This window comes from Myotis myotis, unplaced genomic scaffold (assembly GCF_014108235.1).
Source record: "Myotis myotis isolate mMyoMyo1 unplaced genomic scaffold, mMyoMyo1.p scaffold_m19_p_9, whole genome shotgun sequence".
Lineage (NCBI taxonomy): Eukaryota > Metazoa > Chordata > Mammalia > Chiroptera > Vespertilionidae > Myotis > Myotis myotis.
In genome coordinates, this window is record NW_023416401.1 from 78,811,163 (window position 1) to 78,835,598 (window position 24,436).

Consider the following 24,436-nt stretch of genomic DNA (forward strand, 5'->3'; position numbering starts at 1 on the left):
TCACTTCTAAAACTTTCCTTCTGCCTCTGTTATTCCTCCCTATTGGGGTCCAGCCCCAGCAGGTCCAGGGATTCCCAAAGGTGTGGATGTAGTCGGCGAAGAAAGAATGACCCGGAGACTAGGTTCTCTAGCCAGGTTCTCTCTTTATTCTCCTATTACATCTGTATTTATACCATTTGATCCTATAAGCATTCTTCTATAATCACATCATGGTATGTTTTGGGTAACCTTCTACAGTTCCTTGTTTCATTTCCATAGTTTCTTATCTGACCTTTGCCAAAAATCCCATCTCCATCTAGTTCTGTTGATTTTAATCCTATCCATTCTATTCCAAAGGTGTTATCTCCATTCCAGGGCCACTACTCTACTGTTCTGTTAAGCTACAAGGGAGTAACTGAAGGAGATTATCCTAAGTAAAGATTATGTAGCCTAAGCGTGATTGTTCATAGTTAAGGTGATTAACTACCTGCCTGGCACTTAGTTAAGGGGTTTTTACTGATTTATTCCCTTCGTTAGTCCTGTTAATTCCTAACTCCAGGGAAAAATCCCCACCTGGGGAAACATCCTTTCTCGGAGAGGTGACCCTGGTTAGAACACATAGCGCTAAGAAGGGGAGCAAACATATTCAGAACAGTATGCCATATACACCAGGTCCCTTGAAACATATGCTGTGCAGATGTTTCTTCCCTGCAGCGACTGTGTCAAGCAGCAAGGATGGACCGCTTCTGGCACCTCCCTACCACCCATCCCTGCTGCCTATCTTTAGTCAACCACTGATTTATTTCTGACTCTATAGAAATAAGTTTTCATTTTCTACAATCTGTACTAATAAAAGAGTAATATTCTAATTAGACCAGACGTTTTCTGGACGTCCTTCCGGACAAAGCCACGGTGGCAGGGGCCGAGGCAGAGGCAGTTAGGAGCAATCAGGCCAGCAGGAGAGGGCAGTTAGGGGCAATCAGGCCGGCAGGGGAGGGTAGTTAGGGGTGATCAGGCCAGCTGGGGAGCAGTTAGGGGCATCAAACTGGCAGGCAGAGGTGGTTAGGGGCAATCAGGCAGGCAGGCGAGCAGTTGGGAGCCAGTACTATCCTATATAATCCTATATAATAAAATCCTAATATGCAAATCAACAGAACGGTGGAACAACCGGTTGTTATGACGTGCACTGACCACCAGGGGGCAGACGCTCAACACAGGAGCTGCGCTCTAGTGCTCAGTGTGCTCCCACAGCCAACCTCCCATGGTACCTCCCCCTGGTCGACTGGCCCCAATGGGCCCTGATCGGGACTAGGCAAGGTGGTCCTGAACGGTCTAGATAGGCCCCGATTGCTGGCCAGGCCAAGGGACCCCCCCCCACCCATGCATGAATTCCTGCACTGGGCCTCCAGTAAATCAATAAAGCAGGAAGATAAGGAAGATAAAAAAGTTTTTTTAAAAAAGTGAAGTGGCATTTGTCAGCAGAGTTGTGCCTGCTCTTCTCTTGACTGCAGCTGACTGTTCTGCCAATTCTGGATTTTCCGGGAGGTACTTAAATGCTAACCACTGTCAGGAACTGTCCTCCTTTGTCTCAGTGACATGTTTGAAGCTTCAAGTGATCCACAGTCTGTGGGTCTTGACTGTGTGAAGGAGGGGTCAAACTGTACTCAAAGGTCGATTTGTTAGCCCCGTGGGGCCCAGGAATGGGTCAGCAAAGTTCTCCAGGTTCCCCAGGCTCCCCCTCTGTCTGCCTACATCTGCCAGCCACCTGTCAATCCTAATCACTCAAAATCTTTTTCTGAAAGGGCTCTAGGTGGAATTGGAAGTATAGACCCCTGGATCTCCAGTGAGTGGGAGGTGTTCAGATTTCAAGGAAAGTGGTATGTGTGTTTTCCTGTCCCAGAACTACTCCTCTGAGAATGTCTCAGAATATTTCCCTGCCCTTGCCTGGGTGGAGATCCTCATACGCAGTCCATTGGGATCAGCTGGATACTGGGAGTTTCTATCAGCTCTCCTACCCTGAGTCTAGTAACTGACACTCCCTGAGAATGTTCAGACTTGTAGGCTTGGCCTCTGCTGAGCCTCCTCTGCAAAGTTCAAGATGCAGGATGTGGCAGGCAGAGCTCCTGAGGGTGAGACCAGCTGTATCACCTAGGGCAGGAGTTTTTCCTTTTTCTGAGCTGTGGCTTCTGGGAGGAGCAGTGCCTCAGGGAAAATGGCTGTTTTGATTTGGGGTGAATAACCGAATGCCCTTCTTCTAGGCCACCACTTTTCCACGTTTTCCCCCAGTGCTTCCCACCAAAGCCTCGGGTTTTCCCATCAAAGCCTTGGGTGAGTAGCTGCAAACGAAAATCCTGTGCTTTGGGTTAAAAAAACAACACAAAACTTGAGGCTTTGTCTTCAACTAGCTCCCATCTACCAGCTCGGGTCTCCTGGATGTTATGTGGGCCACTGTTCTCAGCTCTGGTGCTCCTGGCTGTGGAGCCCAGCCTAGGTTCCGGGTCTTGATCTTTTCAGGGAAATAACACTCCTGTAGCCTAGAGATCCCTTCTCACTCTTTTTTAAATACCTCACTCTTGAAGCTGGGTCAATCCCTCTCACTACCTCACCCTTCCTACCAGTCTCCAGGTAGTTTCTATCCTTCATGATATGTCTCCTCCTCAGCTGGATCTCAGTTGGTAATTCTGGGTGAATGTTCCCCAATTTATTTTTATTTCTAGTCTGGCCCTGGGAAGAGGTGCAAGATTCGACCTCTATCTTCTCCCCCTTCACGGGTAGTTTTTTGATTACTAATTCATCCTCTTCACTTCTTACAGTTTTATTCAAATTATCTCTTGAACTTATAGTTTGTATCTTCCTAATAATTTGTCCATTTTGTCAAATAAATACAACATTTATTTATAATATTTCTTTATAATCCTTTCTGTTTCTGTAAGAATGGTAGTAATGTCCTCTCTTTTGTTTCTGATTCTAATAATTTGAATCTTCTCTTTTTGGGGGAGGGGGTGGGGGGGGTCAGACTGAGCAAAGGTTTGTCAGTCTTTCCAAAGAACCAGCTTTTGGTTTCATATAATTTTCTCTTTATTGGCTTTTTTTGTTATCTGTTTCATTAATTTCTGCTCTAAAGTTTATTGTTTCCTTCCTTCTCCTTGCTTTGTGTTTGCTCTTATTTTTCTAGTGTCTTAAGGTTGAAGGCTAGGTTTAAAGGACATCTAAAACCAAGTTCTTTAGTTTTGTATCTGACTTACAAAAGTGGGAACTCTCATACCAGTGGAAATTCAGGCATGATTCATGAATTTTCAAATGCTGCTGTTTAACAAAAATACATCTACCTAGGTATTAGTAACAGTAGTTTTCTGCCTCACATTTAACGAACCAGAAAGCCTTAAAACGTTGACTGTAACAGTAGGTTGGTGAGAAATTCATTTTGGAGGTTTACCATATTTTTCCGTGTATAAGACACTATTTTTTTATAGAATTGTTAGACTGAAAATCAAGGGGCGTCTTATATACAGCAGTCAGCCCAGGAGGGGTCCTCGTGTGTGCATAGCTGCCCATACCTTGTCAAACAGGCTTCCTCCAATCACGAGCCTTATTGTTACTAACGTCAGCTGATGCCGCAATTGGAGGTGGAGGTGGAGAGTGCGCAGATGCAACAGGGACCAGAGCGTTCTGAGCCCATAAAGATGTCAAAAAATAGAAAGGTAAATACTGGTAAGCGATTGTCTTACTCTGCAAAATTCAAGCTGAATATAATCAGCTATGCAAAAGAGCATGGAACTAGAGCTGCAGAGAGACAATTTGAACCTCCTCCCACTGAGTGTATGATCAGACAGTGGAGAAAACAGGAAGAACAACTCCTTAAGATGCCAAAAAAGAAGAAGCCTTAAGAGGAAAACCAGCAAAATGTTTAAAATATTGATTTCTTTTTTTTTTTTTTAAATATATTTTATTGATCTTTTACAGAGAGGAAGGGAGAGGGATAGAGAGTCAGAAACATCGATGGGAGAGAAACATCGATCAGCTGCCTCCAGCACACCTCCCATTGGGGATGTGCCCGCAACCAAGGTACATGCCCCTGACCGGAATCAAACCTGGGACCCTCTGGTCCGCAGGCCGACGCCCTATCCACTGAGCCAAACTGGTTAGGGCTAAAATATTGATTTCTTAATTTTGGGTTTGAAAAGTGGGGGGCGTCTTATATGTGGGAAAATACGGTACTTAAAAACCTGTGGAGTTTTTTGTTTTTCCAATTCAGACTATTTATATATTTGAACCATCTTTACTTCTTTAAGTACCTTCTTTGTCTTGATCCCTTGGTATTTTTTTGCACAAATAGGAAATTTCACAGCTGCCTATTTGGAATATATATATCCCTCCTTCTTCCATGAAGTGGAGGAGGATTGGGCTTCCTACTGGACAGAACTACCTTGACTGCCAGCCTTCTGGGTAGGCATGCTCCCTGTTCCTCTGAGGAGCTGCTAGTCAGCCAGGGCACTTCATGGCCCTTCATTCTCAAACACTCATGTTCTTTGGGAATACCTGTCTCAAGTTGCCTTGTCCATGTGGAGTCGGAGAGGAGAGTGCAGAGATGGTCCACCTGGCTGTTCCTGCTGCTGGTGCTGATGGATCATCCAGAGGCTGTCTCTTGAGCCCCCTGCCTTAGCCTCCCATTTCTTGGCAGCAGAGCTTCTCTCTGCATGTTTTAGGCTGTGCTCTATCTTGTCAGATTCACTAGTTTTCCGCATTTCAAGCCACAGAGGTTCTGGTTTTCCTAGCGAATTTACACAGTTGCGGGTGTGTGTTGGTTTGTTTAGTTTTGTGGTCTTGGAGTAGAAAGAGAAAACCGCAGTATGTGCTCACTTTATCATTTGGAAAACCCAAAGGATTTGTTATTTGAAATTAATTGGTATAGGGTTCAGAGTGGCTTTCCTTTCAGCTATCCTTTGATTGATTAAAGATCTCTCCTTAACCCAGACACACTGGCATTGTTTTTAACTGGGCTCTTGAGTGAGTTTCTTTGGTGAGCATCAAAATCTTCTCTTAAAGAATTTCTAGATTTACATAATTAATATATTGAATGTATGTATAGTACTTATGAAAGGAAAATATGTGTAGCTTTCTTATTGGGAATGCCTGGAGCTGTTTGGTTTTTGTTGTTGTTGTTGTTTTTGTTTTTTTTTTTAATTAGGACCCACCTTGCCCTCTTCTGTATATTATACTTTCTACTTAGTACAAGTAGAAGTTCTCATACAGCTGCACTCAGCATTCATTGAAGAACTGTAATATGCCTAGTGCTGCACTAGGCATTAGGGCAGGGGTTAGTTAGCAAGTCAGTGACCTATTTTTATAAACAAAGTTTATTGGAATACAGCCATACCCATTTATATCCATATTACTTATGGCTGCTTTCAGTCTACAAAGGCAGTTATGAGTTGAGATCACATGGCCAACAAGTCTAAAATATTTGTTAACTGGCTTGCTGGGGAGCATAAAGAAAGTGGGTCTCCATTCTCCTAAGTGTAGTCTCTGGTGTAGGGAAAAGGAAAATGTGGAGTTTGGAGTATAGACAGTAGATGAAGAGGTAGAGAGCCTCCTACCTTCGTAGACTTTGTTTTTGTTTGAGGGTCATCAGATTATCTTCTTCCATAGATGCCCCCCTCCACCAAAATTGACCTGCTTTCCTTATCATTTATCCTATTCACTGCTTCCTTTTTTTTCCACTTTGTTTTATTTATTTATTTATCTATCTATTTATTTATTTATTTATTCATTCATTCTTTAAATTAAATCTTTATTGTTCAGATTATTACAGTTGTTCCTCTTTTTTTCCCCCCCATAGCTCCCCACCGGTTCCCACCACACCCTCTGCCCTTACCTGCCCCTCCCAGCCCCGTCCTCATCCATAGGTGTACGGTTTTTGTCCAGTCTCTTCCCGTATCCCCCACACCCCTTTCCCCCCTGAGAATAGTCAGTCTACTCCCTTTCTGTGCCCCTGATTCTATTCTATTCACCAGTTTATTCTGTTCCATCAGATTATTTATTCACTTGATTTTTAGATTCACTTGTTGATACATGTGTATTTGTATCTTTACCTTTTTCTTCTTCTTCCTCTTCTTAAAGGACACCTTTCAGCATTTCATATAATACTGGTTTGGTGGTGATGAACTCCTTTAGCTTTTTCTTATCTGTGAAGCTCTTTATCTGACCTTCAATTCTGAATGATAGCCTTGCTGGGTAAAGTAATCTTGGTTGTAGGTTCCTGCTATTCATCACTTTGAATATTTCTTGCCTTCTGGCCTGCATAGTTTCTGTTGAGAAGTCAGCTGGCAATTGTATGGGTACTCCCTTGTAGGTAACTGACTGTTTTTCTCTTGCTGCTTTTAAGATTCTCTTTGTCTTTTGCTCTTGGCATTTTAATTATGATGTGTCTTGGTGTGGTCCTCTTTGGATTCCTTTTGTTTGGGGTTCTCTGCGCTTCCTGGACTTGTAAGGCTATTTCTTTAACCAGGTAGGGGAAGTTTCTGTCATTATTTCTTCAAATAGGTTTTCAGTATCTTGCTCTCTCTCTTCTTCTGACACCCCCAAATTTGGATGTTGGTACACTTGAAATTGTCCCAGAGGCTCCTTACACTATCTTCATATTTTTGGATTCTTTTTTTCTTTCTGTTTTTCCAGTTAGGTGTTTTTTACTTCTTCGTATTTCAAATCTTTGACTTGATTCTTGCGATCCTCTAGTCTGCTGTTGGAACTCTATATAATATTCTTTATTTCAGTCAGTGCATGCTTAATTTCTAGTTGGTCCTTTTTCATAACCTCGAGGGCCTCACTAGATTTCTTGAGGGTCTCACTAAATTTATCGGCGGTTTCTAGAAAATTCTTGAAAAACCTTAAAAGTGTGATTTTGAACTCTATATCCAGTAGTTTGCTTTCTTCCGTTTCTGTCACTTGTGACCTGTTTTTTGTCTCTACATTTTTTATGCTTCCCTGTGTTGATAGAGTGGCTTTCTGTGCTAGGTGTCCTATAGGGCCCAGTGGCTCAGCCTCCCCAGTTACCTGAGGTGGACACTCTCGGTGCACCCCCTTTTGGGCTTTGTACACAGTCTTGTTTTAGTTAAGCCTTGATTGTTGTAGGTATCACTGGGAGGAATTGACCTCCAGGGCAATTGGCTGTGAGAATCAGCTGTGTCTGCAGTAGGAGAACTTCTATGCTGGAGACACCCCTCTGGGGCAAGACTTGCTTCAGTTGGGCTTGATGCTCACTGAGTCTGCCCCCTGAGTGTGTCCCTTATGGATCTGAGGAGTTGTAATCTGGATGGTCCCACTCTGACCACTGGGTACACTGGCTCTTGGATCTCTAAGGAGGTGCTAATTTAGCCTCTGTCTGAGGCTACCCAGCAGGAGCTATGGAGAGATCTGCAGGTTCCTCTTCTTTGTTTGGGGTTTGGAGGTGCCCAGATGAGGCCCAGCTGTGAAGCAGTGCAAGCTGCTGTTGGGCCTTAGGCCTTCTTTTGGATGTTCTGGGTCTCTCTGACCCAGCTGCAGTTTGTTAGGTAATTTTCAGATTGCAAAGGGCCAGGCCTTTCATATGCAAAAGCCTCTGCGCAGAGCTTGGGTGGTGTGGAGTCTCAGGGGATCAACAGGGCGGAGCAAGCAGCTATGGCTCCTCAGTCCTACCCTAAGAGGCCCCACATCTCAGTGTCCCGGTAATTGCTGCAAGCACCTCTGAGAGAAAGCCGCCCTCAAGTTCCGACCAATGCCAGACAGCCCAGTTTCTCCCAGTATGAGTCTGGGTCCCCAGAGACTCACCCGGAACTGGAGTTCAGAGCATTCTGGAGCTTGAGACTCCCTCCCAATTGAAAAAGACAACCATATCCTCAGTTGACAGCCCTTTCCACGTGCGCCTCCATACCTCTGCACTTTACTTCCGCACCTCCTCTGAGTCTCAGTGTGCTTTTCTCTTTCCTTCTAGTTGTAGAATTCCCACTCAGCCAGCCTTCCTGTGGTTCTGGATGATGTCCGTTTTGTCTTTTAGTTGTATTTTTGAAGTTGTTGTGAGAGGCAGCAATTTCCGGTGTTTACCTATGCTGCCATCTTGGTTTCTCCTAAGTTTTATTTTTTAATTATAATTCATATTCAGTTTTATTTTGTATTAGTTTCCCCTGTATCGCATAGTGGTTAGACAACCATATACTTGCATTCACTGCTTCAGATCAAGCCCCTTTTTTTGTGATTCATAGCATGTATGTGTAGAATACTGTCTGGTAGCTTCTTCCCTGGAATGCCCTTAAATCCTTTTTTCATATCCTTTATTTCCAATTATAAATATAAATTGAAGTCCAGTTTTGTTTGTATCCTTCTCAAAGATAATCATTGTTCTGACATTGGTGTTCATTCCTTGCTTTTCTCTGTGCTTACATCGCTTATGTAGTCATCCCTGAACAATAGCTAATACTGTTTTGTCTATTTTATACTTTCTATACTTGGTATACTATCTATTTTTTTCTGGAACTTGCTTTTTTGGCTCAGCAGTGTAGTTGTGATTATCAACTAAAGTTTATTAATACATGGGCTTTTTTTGCTAATTAAATTGACTATTTTTTCAGCAGCTTTATTGAGATATAATGTATATATCATAAAGTTCACCTATTTAAAGTATCAAACTCAGTGGGGGTTTTTTAGTATATAGAGAGTTGAACACAATTGCCATTATTTAATTTTAGAACATTTTTTTCACTTCCAAAAGAAATATACCCATTTGCAGTCACTTCCTATTACCCTCACCCTTCCTTTGCCCTCAGATTGAAGTCAGTCTATTTCTGTTTCTGGATTTGTTTTCTGGACTACATAAATGGGATCTTTTATGGGAGTTTTTGCCTAGCGTTTACTTGGCAGGGTATTTCTGAGGTCTATCCGGGATGTAGTATGTATATGTTGAGCTTTAAAATTGTTCACATTTTTTCTTTTTGCTATTACAAATGATGCTTTATATGTAAGGGAAAACTTATTGTTTTAAATGATTCCTATTAGTAACAGTAAAAGTCTGATCTCATATTCTTACTATTTGCTGAATCTCTGGAAGGAAAGGGCAAAGGAAATGTTCATTACAAAAATATATCAGTGCCTCTAGTAGTAAATAAGGCACAGTCCTTACCTTTTGAAGAACTCACAGTGTTGTTGGATTAGAATGACAGATTAACTATAAAACCATGGGAGTGCTATAAGGGAATTAACAATAATGAGGAACTGCAGAAGGAGGAGCAGTTAGTTTTGGGGAAGAAGTATACAAAGTGTTACAAGGTGAGTGACATTTGATCTCAGTCTAGACCAGCGGTTCTCAACCTGTGGGTCGCGACCCCTTTGGCAGTCCAACGACCCTTTCACAGGGGTCGCCTAAGACCATCCTGCGTATCAGATGTTTACATTACGATTCATAACAGTAGGAACATTACAGTTATGAAGTAGCAACGAAAATAATTTTATGGTTGGGTCACAACATGAGGAACTGTATTTAAAGGGCCAGAAGGTTGAGAACCACTGTTCTAGACCCTGGAAAATTAATAAGATTTTAGGAAGTGGGTGTTGGCAGAGAGGAAGAAGGAAAAGCAGTGTGCAAAGGCATTGAGAGGTGAAAGAGCATTTTCCAGGAACTTAGAAGAGAGAGAAGGTGGGCCAGATTGATGTTGTGGTAAGATAGGATAGTAGTAAGGGTCCAGGCTCATTGGTGTGCTCCTGCTACGGGAATCATTGGAATAATTAGGCAAGATTAAGACAGCCACATTTGGATTTTAGAAAGAAAACTGACAGTAGAGAAGAGTGGGCTGGAGATAGGAGAGTCTAGTGGTGGAGCAGTGCATACAAAAACTGTTCTGATCTTTTTTTTTTTTTTTTTTTGAGATTTTAAAGCCAATTATTACTACCCAAGGCATTTTCCTTGGCAAATTCTGTAACAGAGATAACTCATTGGATTTCAGTGGCTTTAATGTTAAAGTATTATTTTATTTTTCTTTGTTTTTTAATATATTTTTATTGATTTTAGAGAGGAGGGGGGAGGGATAGAGAGTTAGGAAAACATCAGTGATGAGAATCATTGATCAGCTGCCTCCTGCACGCCCCCTACTGGGGATCGAGCCTGCAACCCAGGCATGTGCTGTTGGTCAGAATCGAACCTGGGACCCTTCATTCCGCAGGTCGACACTCTGTCCACTGAGCCAAACCAGCTAGGGCTGTTCTGATCTTTTAGGTGATGTTGGTAATGGTAGTAGGAATGACAGGAGATAGAGAGGCATTTTTCAAATTAAATTGACAGGATTTAGAGATGATGGTGAGGGAAAAGACTTCCAAGATGATTCCCCTGGTTTCTCACTTGGACAACTGAATGAGTTGAGAATTTGACAGATATCCCCCACATAATTACGATTAATTGGTTGTGTTGGAAGCTATCATTTCCTATAGATGAAATATCTGCTTCAGTTTGTTCTAGGGCAGTGATGGCGAACCTATGACACGTGTGTCAGAGGTGACACGCGAACTCATTTTTTTGGTTGATTTTTCTTTGTTAAATGGCATTTAAATATATAAAATAAATATCAAAAATATAAATCTCTTTGTTTTACTATGGTTGCAAATATCAAAAAATTTCTATATGTGACACGGCACCAGAGTTAAGTTAGGGTTTTTCAAAATGCTGACACGCCGAGCTCAAAAGGTTCACCATCACTGTACTAGGGAGTAAAAGAACTTATTTTATAATATAATTCAGAAGTGAAACAGGTTCATACTGAGCCTAGGATGTATTGATTTAGACTTAAACAAACTACTATTATCACTTCCTCATAGCCCAAAGAATGCAATGGTGTAAAGGTTCCTGTTGATGCCAGTAAACCTAATCCAAATGATGTGGAGTTTGATAATCTGTATTTGGACATGAATGGAATCATCCATCCCTGTACTCATCCTGAAGACAAGTACGTAACCCATTTTTGTCACTGATATCACAAGTTACAGAGGAGTACTGTATTATATTACATTGTTTGCTTGTTGTTATAGACCAGCACCGAAAAACGAAGATGAAATGATGGTTGCAATTTTTGAGTACATTGACAGACTTTTCAATATTGTAAGACCACGACGACTTCTCTACATGGCAATAGATGGAGTGGTGAGTACTAAAAAAATTAACTTAGATTCCTTCAATTTTGCTTTTGTTGTGTTCCCAATGTCTACAACGAAAGTCAGCTAAATAATGAAAAATGTTGACTCTGGTCAATTTGAAAAAGTCTCATCCTTCAATCATTCATTCACACATTTTTTGTGCCTGTTTTGTGCCAGGTACTGTGAGTTGCTGGGGATATTGATGACTGCCTTTGCTTTTGAAGGGCTTTCCACTAACGGGACAGACACATAAGTAAATGAGTGAGGTTAGTTACTAATTAATGAGCTTTATAGGCACTAAATAACATATGCAGGGTATTGAGGGAAGAGAGAGTCAGTGCTACTCGGGAAGTTAGGAGATAGAGAGGAGGTGACTTCTGTCCCACTTCTTGAGGGGCAAAGTATAATTGGATATTGGTGGGCAGTAGAGGTGAATGGATTGGACAGATATGGGGAAGGAGGACTTTCCAGATTTCTCAGATGTGCTAGGTAAACACACTTCCATGCTATTGACCATACTGACACTGATGGGTGACTGCAGGTGTTTTAGATTGGAAAGGGAAGTAGAGCAAATGACTTGAGTTCACCTTGCCTGCCACATTCAGAAGTTTGGATTTTATCCTATAGGCAGCAAGTAGCTATTGAAATGACTTAAGAGAGGAATAACTTAATAACAATACCAAGTAGCTTAGGTTATAAATGACTAGCAAACTACATAGCAGGGTTCAAGGAAAAATAAGGTAAATCATTACCCTAAATTTGTTTAGCCAGGAGCAAATAGATTTTCTTTCTTTTATATTCAGTAATCCTAGTGGCTATAATGCAATGATTTTGAAAATCCAGAAAGTTCTGTGAAGTTCTATTTACTCAGTGAAAAATCTTAGCTGCCTGATATCTTGTTAAGTTACAGTTAAAGTGGAGTGAAGAATAAAAGGAACAAGAATATGTTTTATTTGGAGCATATTTCAATTCATATTCAGCTAAATTTCTTGAAGAAAATTTTTAACTTTAGTGTGCCCTTACTGCTACATCAAGTATAAAACATGTGGCTATTTGTATGTGTATGTGCATGCACATATCTGCAGGTTTTTTTTTGGTAAATGTAGATCATAGAACTTGGTACTTGAAAGAAATTAGGTGATCTCATTTTACAGAAACGGGAATTATTTAAAGAGAACATAAAAAAACTTATTTTAGATATGGACAGGATACTTCAGACTCCCAACCCCAGAACTCAGTTCAGTAATTTAAAACCTTACATTCCAGCTCACTTCATTCAAGCTTATTTGGTGATTTAAATTGCATTTGATTAAAACCTTGTTCCCTTTTTAACTGTTGTACCTTACTGTAGATAGAGCAGTCGTTGTGAACCTCATTCTGGGAAATAAAAAGTAGAAGTGCCATGGGGTCTTACAGACCCAAGAAGTAGTTTTCTCTCTTTTTTCTTTTTCTTTTTTTTTCTATTGCTCTTATGTGGCGTTGTGAATCCCATTTGGAGACCATCCTTTTTAGGTTTGGACATAGGGAAGGTCTTCCTGATTCTGCTTCTGTAGAAACTATCTTTGTTTGCTGGCTGGGTCTTTGAGTAAAATGAGCTTTCCTTGTGGAGAAACCATAACCCAGTGAAACTGATGTTAGGTTGTGGGTCCTGCTGAGTGTTAAGTGCTATGGCTTCATAGGATGTCTATCCATTTGAGCTCAGCTTTTCGGTTTTTGGTCCAACTTTTAAGTTCTCAGGTCTATTGTCTGTTATGGAAGGCCTAGAGGCTTGGTGCATGAAAATTCATGCACTGGAGTGGGCTGGGGGGGGGGGGGGCGGGGAGGGAGTCCCTCAGCCCAGCTTGCCTCCTCTCACAGTCCAGGAGTCCTCAGGGGTGAGAGGCCACCTGGCGATCAGGGGAAGGCGACACCCCCATCACACCTCTGCTGCTGCCACTGCCAGCAGCGCAAGCCTCGGTCGGCCCTGGTTACCTGAGCCTCGGGCCGGCCCTGGGAGCCTGGGGGGCGGCGGGGACTGGGGGACTTCATCTTGTGGCTGTGGGTGCCACCATCTTTGAGGGCATGGCAGTCAATTAGCATATTCCCTCCTTATTGGCTGTGGGCGCTGCCACCTTTGCAACAGCGTGAGAGTCAATTAGCATCTTCCCTCTTTATTAGATAGGATTGTTAGACATATTATCTTTTCCATCTTAGTGTACTACTTTTACAAGAACAACTGATTCAAAATAATGTAGATTTAGTTGTGAATATTTTGAATGGTATTATTTGAATATGAAATACATTTTTTCAGGCACCACGTGCTAAAATGAATCAACAGCGTTCTAGGAGGTTCAGAGCATCCAAAGAAGGAATGGAAGCAGCAGTAGAGAAGCAGCGAGTCAGGGAAGAAATACTGGCAAAAGGTAAAGAATATGCTCCTTGAAGTTGGATTTTTATAAGATGTATGGAGAAGGGGATGGGGTGACAGTGTTTTCTTATGATTAGGCAGAGCTTTAATTTAATTAGGATCCCAGGATATGCAAGGAAGATTTATGTTCACTGTTGAAGAAAAGTAGTACATGGAACCCTTTACTGCCATTAATAAGCTTGTTCATTTCCACACTATAGTTAAAGGGAAACTTGGAAATAAAAGGAGGGAATTCTGATTTCATTGCCTTTCAGGGCACATGCAGCTCTTCAGCTAACTTTTTATAAAAAATACATGTTTTTATTGATTTCAGAGAGAGAGAGAGAGAGAGAGAGAGAGAGAGAGAGAGAGAGAGAGAGAGGAACCCTGATGAGAGAAATATCAATCAGCTGCCTCCTGCACTCTTCCTACTGGGAATTGAGCCCACAAACTGGGCATGTGCCCTGACTAGGAATCGGACTGGTGACCTCCGGTGCATGGAACGACATTCAACCAACTGAGCCGCATTGGCCAGGCTTCAGCTAACTTTTATACATCTGTAAAATAGAAATAAATTAAGAGTGTTTCTTTTTCCTCTGGGGATTGTTAGAAAGCTACATTTCTGGAAATATTTTCCTCATCAGTCTTGGTGGCCTGCTTATTGCTTCCCTTAAGAACTCAGAGGTCTATATGAGGAAGCCTGGGAGAAACTCTTTCAATATAGATTGATTACCAGATGCTGAGGCAATGAGGTACCCAGGGTTTTCCCATTTGAGGGGCGAGTAGAATGGAGGACAGTCATCTTTGTAGTCCCCCAAAGACTTGACATTCCTGATGGGAATATAGGTAGGAGTTGACTAAGTCTCAGAGAGGAAGAAGATCAGGAGTGCTGATGTCCACTGGGACTGGTTCTCTCCCAAGACACCTGTGTATGAGATGGGAAGTGTTGTAGCAGGATCATTTGTTTGTTATTTTGTTACATAAGGCAGTGTGCTAGACCAGGAAAGCCATAATTTATTCGCAGGAGAGAGTGTACTTGGCAGTTAAAAAAATAAATATCGTAGTGTAGTCAGCTCAGGGCTGTAGCTATGATAAATTTTTAAGTTATTTTGATTTGCTGGAAATATACAGGTATATATTTATTTGGCTGCAGCTTTTAATTAATACTATAAAACTTGTTTGTATTTGTAACAGATTGTCTTTGATTTTAGACATGTCTCCTTTCTTGAAGATATTATGAAGAAGCTAATCAGTGATATAGAGGAAAAATGGGATTTTTTTAATGTCTAGTTGACAATTTTATTTCTTATATAAAGCTGTGATAGAATCAGCATTTTAATTTGTTTTACTAAGGCACCTTTATTTAAAGAATATATCAGAATTAAAACTCCAAACCCCATGTGTGAGAGTATGTGAGAGAGAGAGCTGTTACAGAGGTCATTAGAAAGAACGTCAGCATTTTAATATTTTTATATAACAACATAGTATCTTTTGTTTACTGTATATTGTTTGACAGTCATTTTAAGCTTAATTTAAATTTCGGGGAGGAATCTTATTTTCTCCCCAAAGGGAAAACATTGTTCCTCAGGTGACAATACTTCTCTTTCTTTTGTTCTTGAACTTTTTGCTATTGTTGTTCTGGCTTAATATTGAGTAATTTACCTCACTTTTTATGGGGAGAACAAAATATTGCCTCTTTTTCTTTAGGTGGCTTTCTTCCTCCAGAGGAAATAAAAGAAAGATTTGATAGCAACTGTATTACACCAGTAAGTAATCGCATACTTTGCTAGCTATTGCTGACTCTTAAGTGATCAGTTAATTTATTTTCTTCTATCATTTTAGGGAACTGAATTCATGGACAATCTTGCTAAATGTCTTCGCTATTACATAGCTGATCGTTTAAATAATGACCCTGGGTGGAAAAATTTGACAGTAAGTTTCATATCTTGGTTCTTTAGAAAGATTAGGGTGATCATTTGAGGCTGTACTTTGGTATGATTGATGTTATTTGTCCTCCCACCCCCGACAAATGCTAGTTGACTGTCCGAGGAAAGAAGTTTTCAGGGTTATTGGAAATGGGATGCCTTTCATGGCCCAGTTTTAAAAAGTTGAATTTTCTCTCAATGTCAGTTTTGTCCTCTTCTTATCACTATGAAGCCATAAAATGGGATTTATGATTTTAAAAATGTGTGTGTGTGTGTGTGTATACATGAAAGTAATTTATAAATGAAAATTTCTTGAATTAAAATCAAATTATGGCCTCGCCATTGTGGCTCAGTTAGTTGAGACCTATCCCATGCACCGAAAAGTTGCCAATTTGATTCCTGCTCGGGGCACATGCCCAGGTTGCAGGTTTGATCCTCAATCTAGGTGCATGTGGGAAGCAACCAATCCATGTTTCTCTCACATCAATGTTTCTCTCTCTCTCTCACTCTCTCTTGCTCTTTCCCTCTCTCTCCCTCTTTCCCTTCCTATTTTTAAAAATCAATTAAAAATAAAGAATACAATTACATTAAGGATTAAAGTTGTGGGCTCTGCCTTTAAATAATGTCTGTGGTCGCCCTAGCCAGTTTGGCTCAGTATATAGAGTGTTGGCCTGCAGACCAAAGGGTCCCGGGTTCAATTCCAGTCAATGGCATGTACCTTGGTTGCAGGCTTCCCCTGCCCGGGTCCTGGTCGAGGTGGGTGCAAGAGGCAACCAAACAATGTGTTTCTCTCACATCGATGTTTCTTTCTCTTTCCTTCTCTCTTCCACTCTCTTTAAAAGATCAATGGAAAAATATCCTCAAGTGAGGATTAACCAAGAAATAAAAAAAAAAGAAATAATAATAATAATGATGTCTCTGTTCTTTTACGTATTTAAGTAAAATATAAATGAATTTTTATGAAATTTCAGATTTACAAGTCCCCTACCCCCTATTAATTAGATATGGCAAATTGTATTTAATAGATATCTTTTATTGATTACTCCCTGGACTTACATGGTTCAGAGCTATGTCTTTGGATAGTGGTGAGAGTAGTAAAAACTTAAGAACTGATCAGATTTTCTAATGACTGAGTTTGACCCAAAATTTTCATTTTTGCTATTTCATGTAATAAGTTGATCAATGAAATAGTTTGGATGGTTTACACACACACACACACACACACACACACACACACACACACACATCTTATTAAGAAAAATTTCCAATTAATATGCTATCTTATGAGTTATTTCCATTTATTTTTAAGATACTCAATTCGGTTAATTTTTGTTCTAGAAAATTAGGGATGAACTGAAAGTGTTAACTTTTTTTATAGGTTATTTTATCAGATGCTAGTGCTCCTGGTGAAGGAGAACATAAAATCATGGATTACATTAGAAGACAAAGAGGTAAAACTGATTTATAAATATTTTGTTATATGTTTTATTAGAAAGAAAGATAAGCCATTATATGAAAAGCATTTTGTAAAATACGACATTTCTCTGGTATAAAATGTATTTATATAAATATATGTTTTCCCCTCTTTAGCTCAGCCTAACCATGACCCAAACACTCATCATTGCCTATGTGGAGCAGATGGTAAGTTTCCTTTTTGGGATTTGATTCTCTTGGATTAAACCAAAGCAACTTGATGGGTTGATGTATAATAGTTGATTACTCATTGGTGCCTAGAAATTCTAAAATGCCTTGCTTATTTTATGTTTGAGAGGGAGTGGAATTAGTTTTGAGTTGTTTAATCTGTAATTAATTTACCTATGTTTATATTTTATATCAAAACTTTTAATATTGCTGCACATAACTTTAAAATGGAAAATTTCCAAGTGTTGACTGTGAGTGGTATTCTGAATTCTAGGCCCACATATATCTGGAGGACATCTTGTTGGCTGAGGACTGCTAGGAAGTGTTAGGCTTTTTGGCTTTGCCATTTATTTGTGTGCCCCTTTGGGCTTTGCTTTGTGCTGGTGCCCCTTTGGGCTTTGCTTTGCTTTGGGCTTTACTTTTTTGATGATGTCCTGTGCCTTTCATTAAGGTAAGGATCTTCTCAAAGTGCTCACTGTTCAGTTTGTTGTTGTTATTGATAGCTGATCTCATCATGCTCGGCCTTGCTACACACGAACCCAACTTTACCATTATTAGAGAAGAATTCAAACCAAACAAACCCAAACCCTGTGGTCTTTGTAATCAGTTTGGACACGAGGTCAAGGACTGTGAAGGTTTGCCAAGAGAAAAGAAGGGAAAGGTAAGAATTTGAAGTGATAGTTGCTTCATTTTAAAATTTTATTCAATAAAATATACATATTTTTTATTGTAATAAAATATAAAATGTTAACCAATTTAAGTGTACAATTCAATGAGAATAAATATACTTAGGTTGCCTCATTTTTAAGATGGATAGAGATTATGATTGATTAGTTTTTTACCTACTACTCTGTTACCTCTCACAGAGATGTATCTTTTAAAGGTCTTTATTTAAATAGTTCTTGAGACATAGAAGCGTGGAACAGACTGATGAATCTCAGGGAAGGCAGGTGTGCGGGTTTGGGGGGAGAGAGATTAACCAAAGAATTATATGCATATAAGCATATGGGTGCAGACAATAGTGTGGGGAAGGCCTGGGCAGAGGGGTGGGGGGGCAGTGTGGGTCATTGGGGGAGAAAAAGGGGGCATCTGTAATACTTTCAGCAATAAAAATGAATTTAAAAAATATTTTTACATCTTTTTTTATACTTTTTAATTACAGTTGACATTCAATATTTATCTTAGTTTCAGGTGTACAGCATAGTGGTTAGGCAATTATATAACTCATGAATTGATCCTCCAGATAATTCTACTACCCACTTGGCACCATACATAGTTATTACGGTATAATTGACTGTATACCCTATTCTGTACTTTCCATCCCCTATTTTCTAACTATCAGTTTGCATTTCTTAATCTCTAGATCTTTTCACTCAGCCCCCTAACCCCCTTTCATCTGGCAACCCTCAGTTTGTCCTCTGTATCTATGTTTGTCTATTTTGTTCTTTAGATCCCACATATAAGTGAAATCATATGGTATTTGTCTTTCTCTGTCTAATTCATTTCACTAGCATAATACCCTCTAGGTCAGCGGTTCTCAACCTGTGGGTCGCGACCCCTTTGGCAGTCGAACGACCCTTTCACAGGGGTCGCCTAAGACCATCCTGCATATCAGATATTTACATTACGATTCATAACAGTAGCGACATTACAGTTATGAAGTAGCAATGAAAATAATTTTATGGTTGGGTCACAACATGAGGAACTGTACTTAAAGGGCCAGAAGGTTGAGAACCACTGCTCTAGGTCCATCCATGTTGTTGAAAATGGTAAGATTTTATTCTTTTTTTATGGCCAAATATTGCATATGTGTAGCACTTTATTGAATTATCTATTAATGGCACTTGGTTGCTTCCACATTTTGGCTATCCTATATAGTAAAAGCCTAATATGCTAAGTGTCTGGTTGGCCGTTTAGCTGTTAAACCAATCAAAGCGTAGTATGCTAAGGCCGCTCAACTGCTTGCTATGACGTGCACTGACCACCAGGGAACAGATCTTGGACTGGTAGGTTAGCTTGCTGCTGGGGTCCGGCCGATGGGGACTGAGTGAGATGGGCCGGACACACCCTGAAGCCCTCCCGCAGTCCCTCCCTGGCCCCAATCATGCACCTGTGGGGGTCCCTTGGCCTGGCCTGCGCCCTGTTGCAACCCAGGACCCCTTGGGGGATGTCAGAGAGCTAGTTTCAGCCTGATCCCGCAGGCCAAGCAAGGGACCCCAGTGGTGCATGAATTCGTTCACTGGGCCTCTAGTTATAAATAATACTGCAGTGAACACTGGTGCATGTATTTTTTTGAATTAGTGTTTTGGATTTCTTCAGCTAAATACCCAGAAGTGGAATTGCTGGGCCATAGGTAGTTCTACTTTAGAAAATATATATATAGCCCTGATTGGTTTGGTTCAGTGGATAGAACGTTGGGCCGTGAACTGAAAGGTCCCAGGTTCGATTCTGGTTGAGGGCATGTACCTTGGTCGCAGGCTCGATCCCCAGTAGGGGGCGTGCAGGAGGCGGCTGATCCATGTTTCTCATCGATGTTTATAACTCTGTATCCCTCTCCCTTCCTCTCTGTAAAAAAAAAAAGTCAATAAAAATATATTTAAAAATATATATGTGTGTGTGTGTGTTTTATTGATTTTAGAGAGAGAGGAAGAGAGAAGGATAGGGAAATAGAAACATCGATCAGCTACTTCCTGCATTACCCCTGCCCCCCCTCCCCTGGGGATTGAGCCTGCAACCCGGGCATGTTCCCTGACCGGGAATCAAACTAGGGACCTCTGGGTTCATGGGTCAGTGCTCAATCACTGAGCCACATTGGCCAGGCAGTAGTGCTATTTTCATTTTTTTGAGGAGCCACCTTACTGTAAGTACTTTCCATGGTGGGTGCACCAATTTGCAATTCGGCAAATTTTGCATGAAAGTTCCCCTTTCTCCACGTCCTGGCCAATATTTGTTTTTTGTTCTTAGTTGATTTATTTTTATTTTTTTTATTTTTTTAAATATATTTTATTGATTTTTTACAGAGAGAAAGGGAGAGAGATAGAGAGTTAGAAACATCGATGAGAGAGAAACATCGATCAGCTGCCTCCTGCACATCTCCTACTGGGGATGTGCCCGCAACCCAGGCACATGCCCTTGACCGGAATCGAACCCGGGACCTTTCAGTCCGCAGGCCGACGCTCTATCCACTGAGCCAAACCGGTTTCGGCCTTAGTTGATTTATTGATGATAGCTATCCTGATAGGTGTGAGATGATAATCTCATTGTGGTTTTAATTTTTATTACTCTGGTGACATTTAACATCATTTCATATGTCTGTTGGTTATCTCTATGTCCTCTTTTGAGAAGTGTCTACTCATGTCCTTTGCCCATTTTTTTATTTTTTTATTTTTTTAAATATATTTCATTGATTTTTTACAGAGAGGAAGGGAGAGAGATAGAGAGTTAGAAACATCGATGAGAGAGAAACATCGATCAGCTGCCTCCTGCACATCCCCCACTGGGGATATGCCCGCAACCCAGGCACATGCCCCTGACCGGAATCGAACCTGGGACCTTTCAGTCCGCAGGCCGACGCTCTATCCACTGAGCCAAACCGGTTTCGGCCCCATTTTTTTATTTTATTTTATTTTATTTTATTTTTTAAATACTTTTTCATTTTTTAATTACAGGTGACATACACTATTGTATTAGTTTCAGAGGTACACCCAATGATTTAGACATCATATAACTTACTAAGTGTTAATCTTGATAAATCTCATACCCATCTGAGACCATGCATAGCTATTAGAACGTTATTGACTATATTCCCTATGCTGTATTTTACAGCCTCATGACTATTCTGTAACAACCAATTTGAACTTCTTAATTCCTCCACCTTTTTCACCCATCCTTCTCCTCCCCCCACCCCCGCCCTCAGTCTGGCAATGTCAAAACATTGTCTGAATCTGTGAGTCTGTTTCTGTTCTGCTTGTTTATTTGTTTTTTTAGGTTCAATTGTTGATTGCTATGTACTTACTGCCATTTTATTGTTCATATTATTTATCTTTTTTTTCTTCATAAAGAAGATCCTTTAACATCTCATGTAATACTGGTTTGGTGGTGATTCCTTTAGCTTTTTCTGGACTCTATTCTGTTCCATTGATCTACGTGTCTTTTTATGCCAGCACAGTGTTGTTTTGATTGCTGTAGCCTTCTAGTGTAATTTGATATCAGGTAGCATGTTATCTCCAACTTTGTTCTTCTTTCCCAAGATTGTTGTGGCTATTTGTGTGGTTTTTTTTTTTGTTGTTGTTATTTTTTGTTTTGTTTTTTGTGTGGTTCCATGTTAAATTTTAGGATTATTCTAGGTCTGTGAAAAATGCTGTTGGTATTTCTATACGGATTGTGTTAAATCTGTAGATGCTTTTTGTAGTATGGACATTTTAACAATGTTAATTCTACCTATTCATGAATACAGCATATGTTTCCATTTATTTTTATTTTCTTCAATCCCTTTCATTAGTGTCTTGTAATTTTCTGAGTACAGGTCTTTTACCTCCTTGGTTAAATATATTCTTTGGTATTTAATTTTCTTTTGATGCAATTGTGGATGGGATTGTTTTCTCAAATTCTGTTTCTGATAGTTCATTGTTGCTATACTAGAGGCCCAGTGCACAGATTCATGCACCGGTGGGGTCCCTCAGTCTGGCCTGCGGGGCTCGGCCGAAACTGGCAGTCCTAACCCCCTCATCCTGGCCCCGCTGTACCTGCTGCCGCCACTGCTTGGTAGGCTCACTGCCGCTCTGCTGTGGTCTCCACGTGCCTGTCCTAGGACGATACTGGTGCGCCCATGATGGAGAAGCAGCCGCCGGCTTGCGCCCAATCAATCCCGATTCTGGTCCTGATGCCAGAGGAGGGAGGGGCGCGCAGGAGGCGTGTCCATGGGAGAGGCTCGTGCCACCACAGCTGCGCTTGCCTGCCATGAGCCCAGCGTCTGGCACCCGTTGGTCAGCTGAGTGGAATTCCCGCTTTGGGAGCTCACTGACCACCAGGGGGCAGACGCTCAACACAGGAGCTGCCCCCTAGTGGTCAGTGCACTCCCACAGCCAACCTCCCGCAGCCGGCCAACCTCCTGTGGTTTCTCCCCCCACACCCCGCCAGCTGGCAGGCCAACCTCCCGTGGTCCCTCCCCCAGGCTGGCCAACCTCCTGCAGTCCCTTCTCTGGCTGGCTGATCCCCCCAATCAGCCCCAATTGCTGGCCAGGCCAAGGGACCCCACCCATGCATGAATTCATGCACCGGGCCTCTAATATAGATATATAGATAGAAATGCAATTATTTCTGAATATTAATTTTGTATCCTATTTTATTGAATTTATTTAAGAGGAATTTTTTGGTGGAATTTTTAGTGTTCTCTCTATGTCATGTCATTTATAAGTAATGACAGTTTTCTTGTTTCAGTTTGGATGACTTTTTTTTTGTTTTGGTTGCTGTGGCCAGCACTTCCAATACCTATCTATAATAATAAAAGTGTAATATGCAAATTGGCCAAATGGCTGAACAACAGAACGACTGTCCGGACGTTCTTCCAGACAACCTTCCAGAGGAAGCCAGGGCTGTGAGGGCTGAGGCAGCCTTGCACAAATTTCGTGCATATGGCCTCTCGTGTTGAATAAAAGTGGTGGAAGTGGACAACTTGATCGTATGGGAAATGGCTTTAGTTTTTTCCTGTTGAGTGTGATGTTGGCTTTGGGTATATCATATGTGGCCTTTATTATGTTCAAATATGTTCCCACTATTCTCACTTTGCTGAGAATTTTTATCATAAATGAATGCTGGGTTTTGTCAAATGCTTTTTCTCCACCTAATTATATGATCAGATTTTAAGTTTTTAAGTAAATAAACATTTAAGAGCATGTACATACTCTTATATTATTTCCACTTTTTCTAACATATCTACATGAGACTTAGATCTTATAGGTAATGCATATTACACATGGTTTATTTGTAAGAGTTATTTTTTCAGTGGTTATGCTTCTTAAAAGGAACTACAAGTCAAATATATTAAACTTTTTGTTTTAGATATTATAGTTATTCCTAGTTTCTACATGTTTTGGGTTATTTGATTATATCCAGTCCCTTCTAAAGGCGTTTTTGTTTTAATATATGGAACCTTTTAAAAAGACATGCTGAGCCCTACCCAGTTTGGCTCAGTGGATAGAGCATCGGCCTGCAGACTGAAGGGTTCCAGGTTTGATTCCGGTCAAGGGCACATGCCTGGGTTGCAGGCTCAGTCCCCAGTGTGGGGCGTGCAGGCGGCAGCCAATCAATGATTCTCTCTCATCATTGATGTTTCTCTCTCTCTCCCCCTCTTCCTTCCTCTCTGAAATCAATAAAAATATACTAAAAAAAAAAAAAAAAGACATGCTGAGTGAAGAAAGGTAGGTAAGAAATATACTATATGTTTACAGAGAAAGATCTAGAGGACTTTACATCAAAATGCTAATATTGGTTGTGTGTGGGTAAGGAGTTGGCAAACTACAGCCCTAAATGGATTGCAGATTTGGCCTATGAGTTAAGAGTGATTTTTATACATTTAACGGGTTGTAAAAAACAAAAAAAATATAACATAAAACAATATGGGAAAGAGACCATATATGACCCCTATAAGCTAAAGTATTTACTGTCCCCCTTCAAAAAAATCATTTGCTACTCCTTGGTGTAAGTGTGACTGGGATCATGGGTAATTTTTATTTTCAAAACTAGAGGCCCGGTGCACGAGATTCATGCACAGGGGTGGCAGGGAGGGTCCCTCAGCCCGGCCAGTGCCCTCTCGTAGTCTGGGAACCCCAGGGGATGTCTGCCTGCTGGCTTAGCTAGCAGGCAGACATCCCTCTTGCAGTCCGGGGCTCTCACAGTCCGGGACCTCTCCTTATCGCCTGCCTGCAGCGGAGGCGGGAGAGGCTCCCACCACTGCCATTGGGCTCGCCAGCCATGAGCCCGGCTTCTGGCTGAGCGGTGCTTCCCTTGTGGGAGTGCACTGACCACTGGGGGCAGCTCCTGCATTGAGCGTCTGCCCCCTGGTGGTCAGTGCACATCATAGCGACCGGTCATTTCACCATTCGGTCAATTTGCATTTTACGCTTTTATTATTTAGGATGTTATGGTGAATTCTTTTTTTATTTTAAAAAATAGAGTATTAAAATGGATCTGCTTTTACAAAAGCCATATTTATCTGATTGAAAATTTACAGAGTTTAGAGTGGACATGTTTAATCCTTGATCCCTTTCTTGTAGCACGATGAACTTGCAGATAGTCTTCCTTGCGCAGAGGGAGAGTTTATCTTCCTTCGTCTTAATGTTCTTCGTGAGGTATG

General features: G+C 41.0%; 1 protein-coding gene across 7 annotated transcripts in view; it reads left to right on the plus strand.

Annotated features, from left to right (window-relative positions):
* Positions 1–24,436, plus strand: part of XRN2 (5'-3' exoribonuclease 2) — an 87,550-nt gene that overhangs the window by 8,268 nt on the left and 54,846 nt on the right. For 4 of the 7 annotated variants that reach the window (XM_036321217.1, XM_036321212.1, XM_036321213.1 and 1 more), the window contains exons 2-10: positions 10,816–10,943; positions 11,026–11,137; positions 13,421–13,532; positions 15,224–15,282; positions 15,359–15,448; positions 16,820–16,892; positions 17,032–17,082; positions 17,586–17,743; positions 24,357–24,431. In XM_036321217.1, coding sequence (XP_036177110.1) covers positions 10,816–10,943; positions 11,026–11,137; positions 13,421–13,532; positions 15,224–15,282; positions 15,359–15,448; positions 16,820–16,892; positions 17,032–17,082; positions 17,586–17,743; positions 24,357–24,431 — 858 coding nt within the window. Of the gene's footprint in view, positions 1–8,229; positions 8,236–9,063; positions 9,070–10,813; positions 10,944–11,025; positions 11,138–11,307; positions 11,397–13,420; positions 13,533–15,223; positions 15,283–15,358; positions 15,449–16,819; positions 16,893–17,031; positions 17,083–17,585; positions 17,744–24,356; positions 24,432–24,436 lie in introns of those variants that run through there. The other 3 variants (XM_036321215.1, XM_036321216.1, XM_036321218.1) reach the window with 3 other exon arrangements.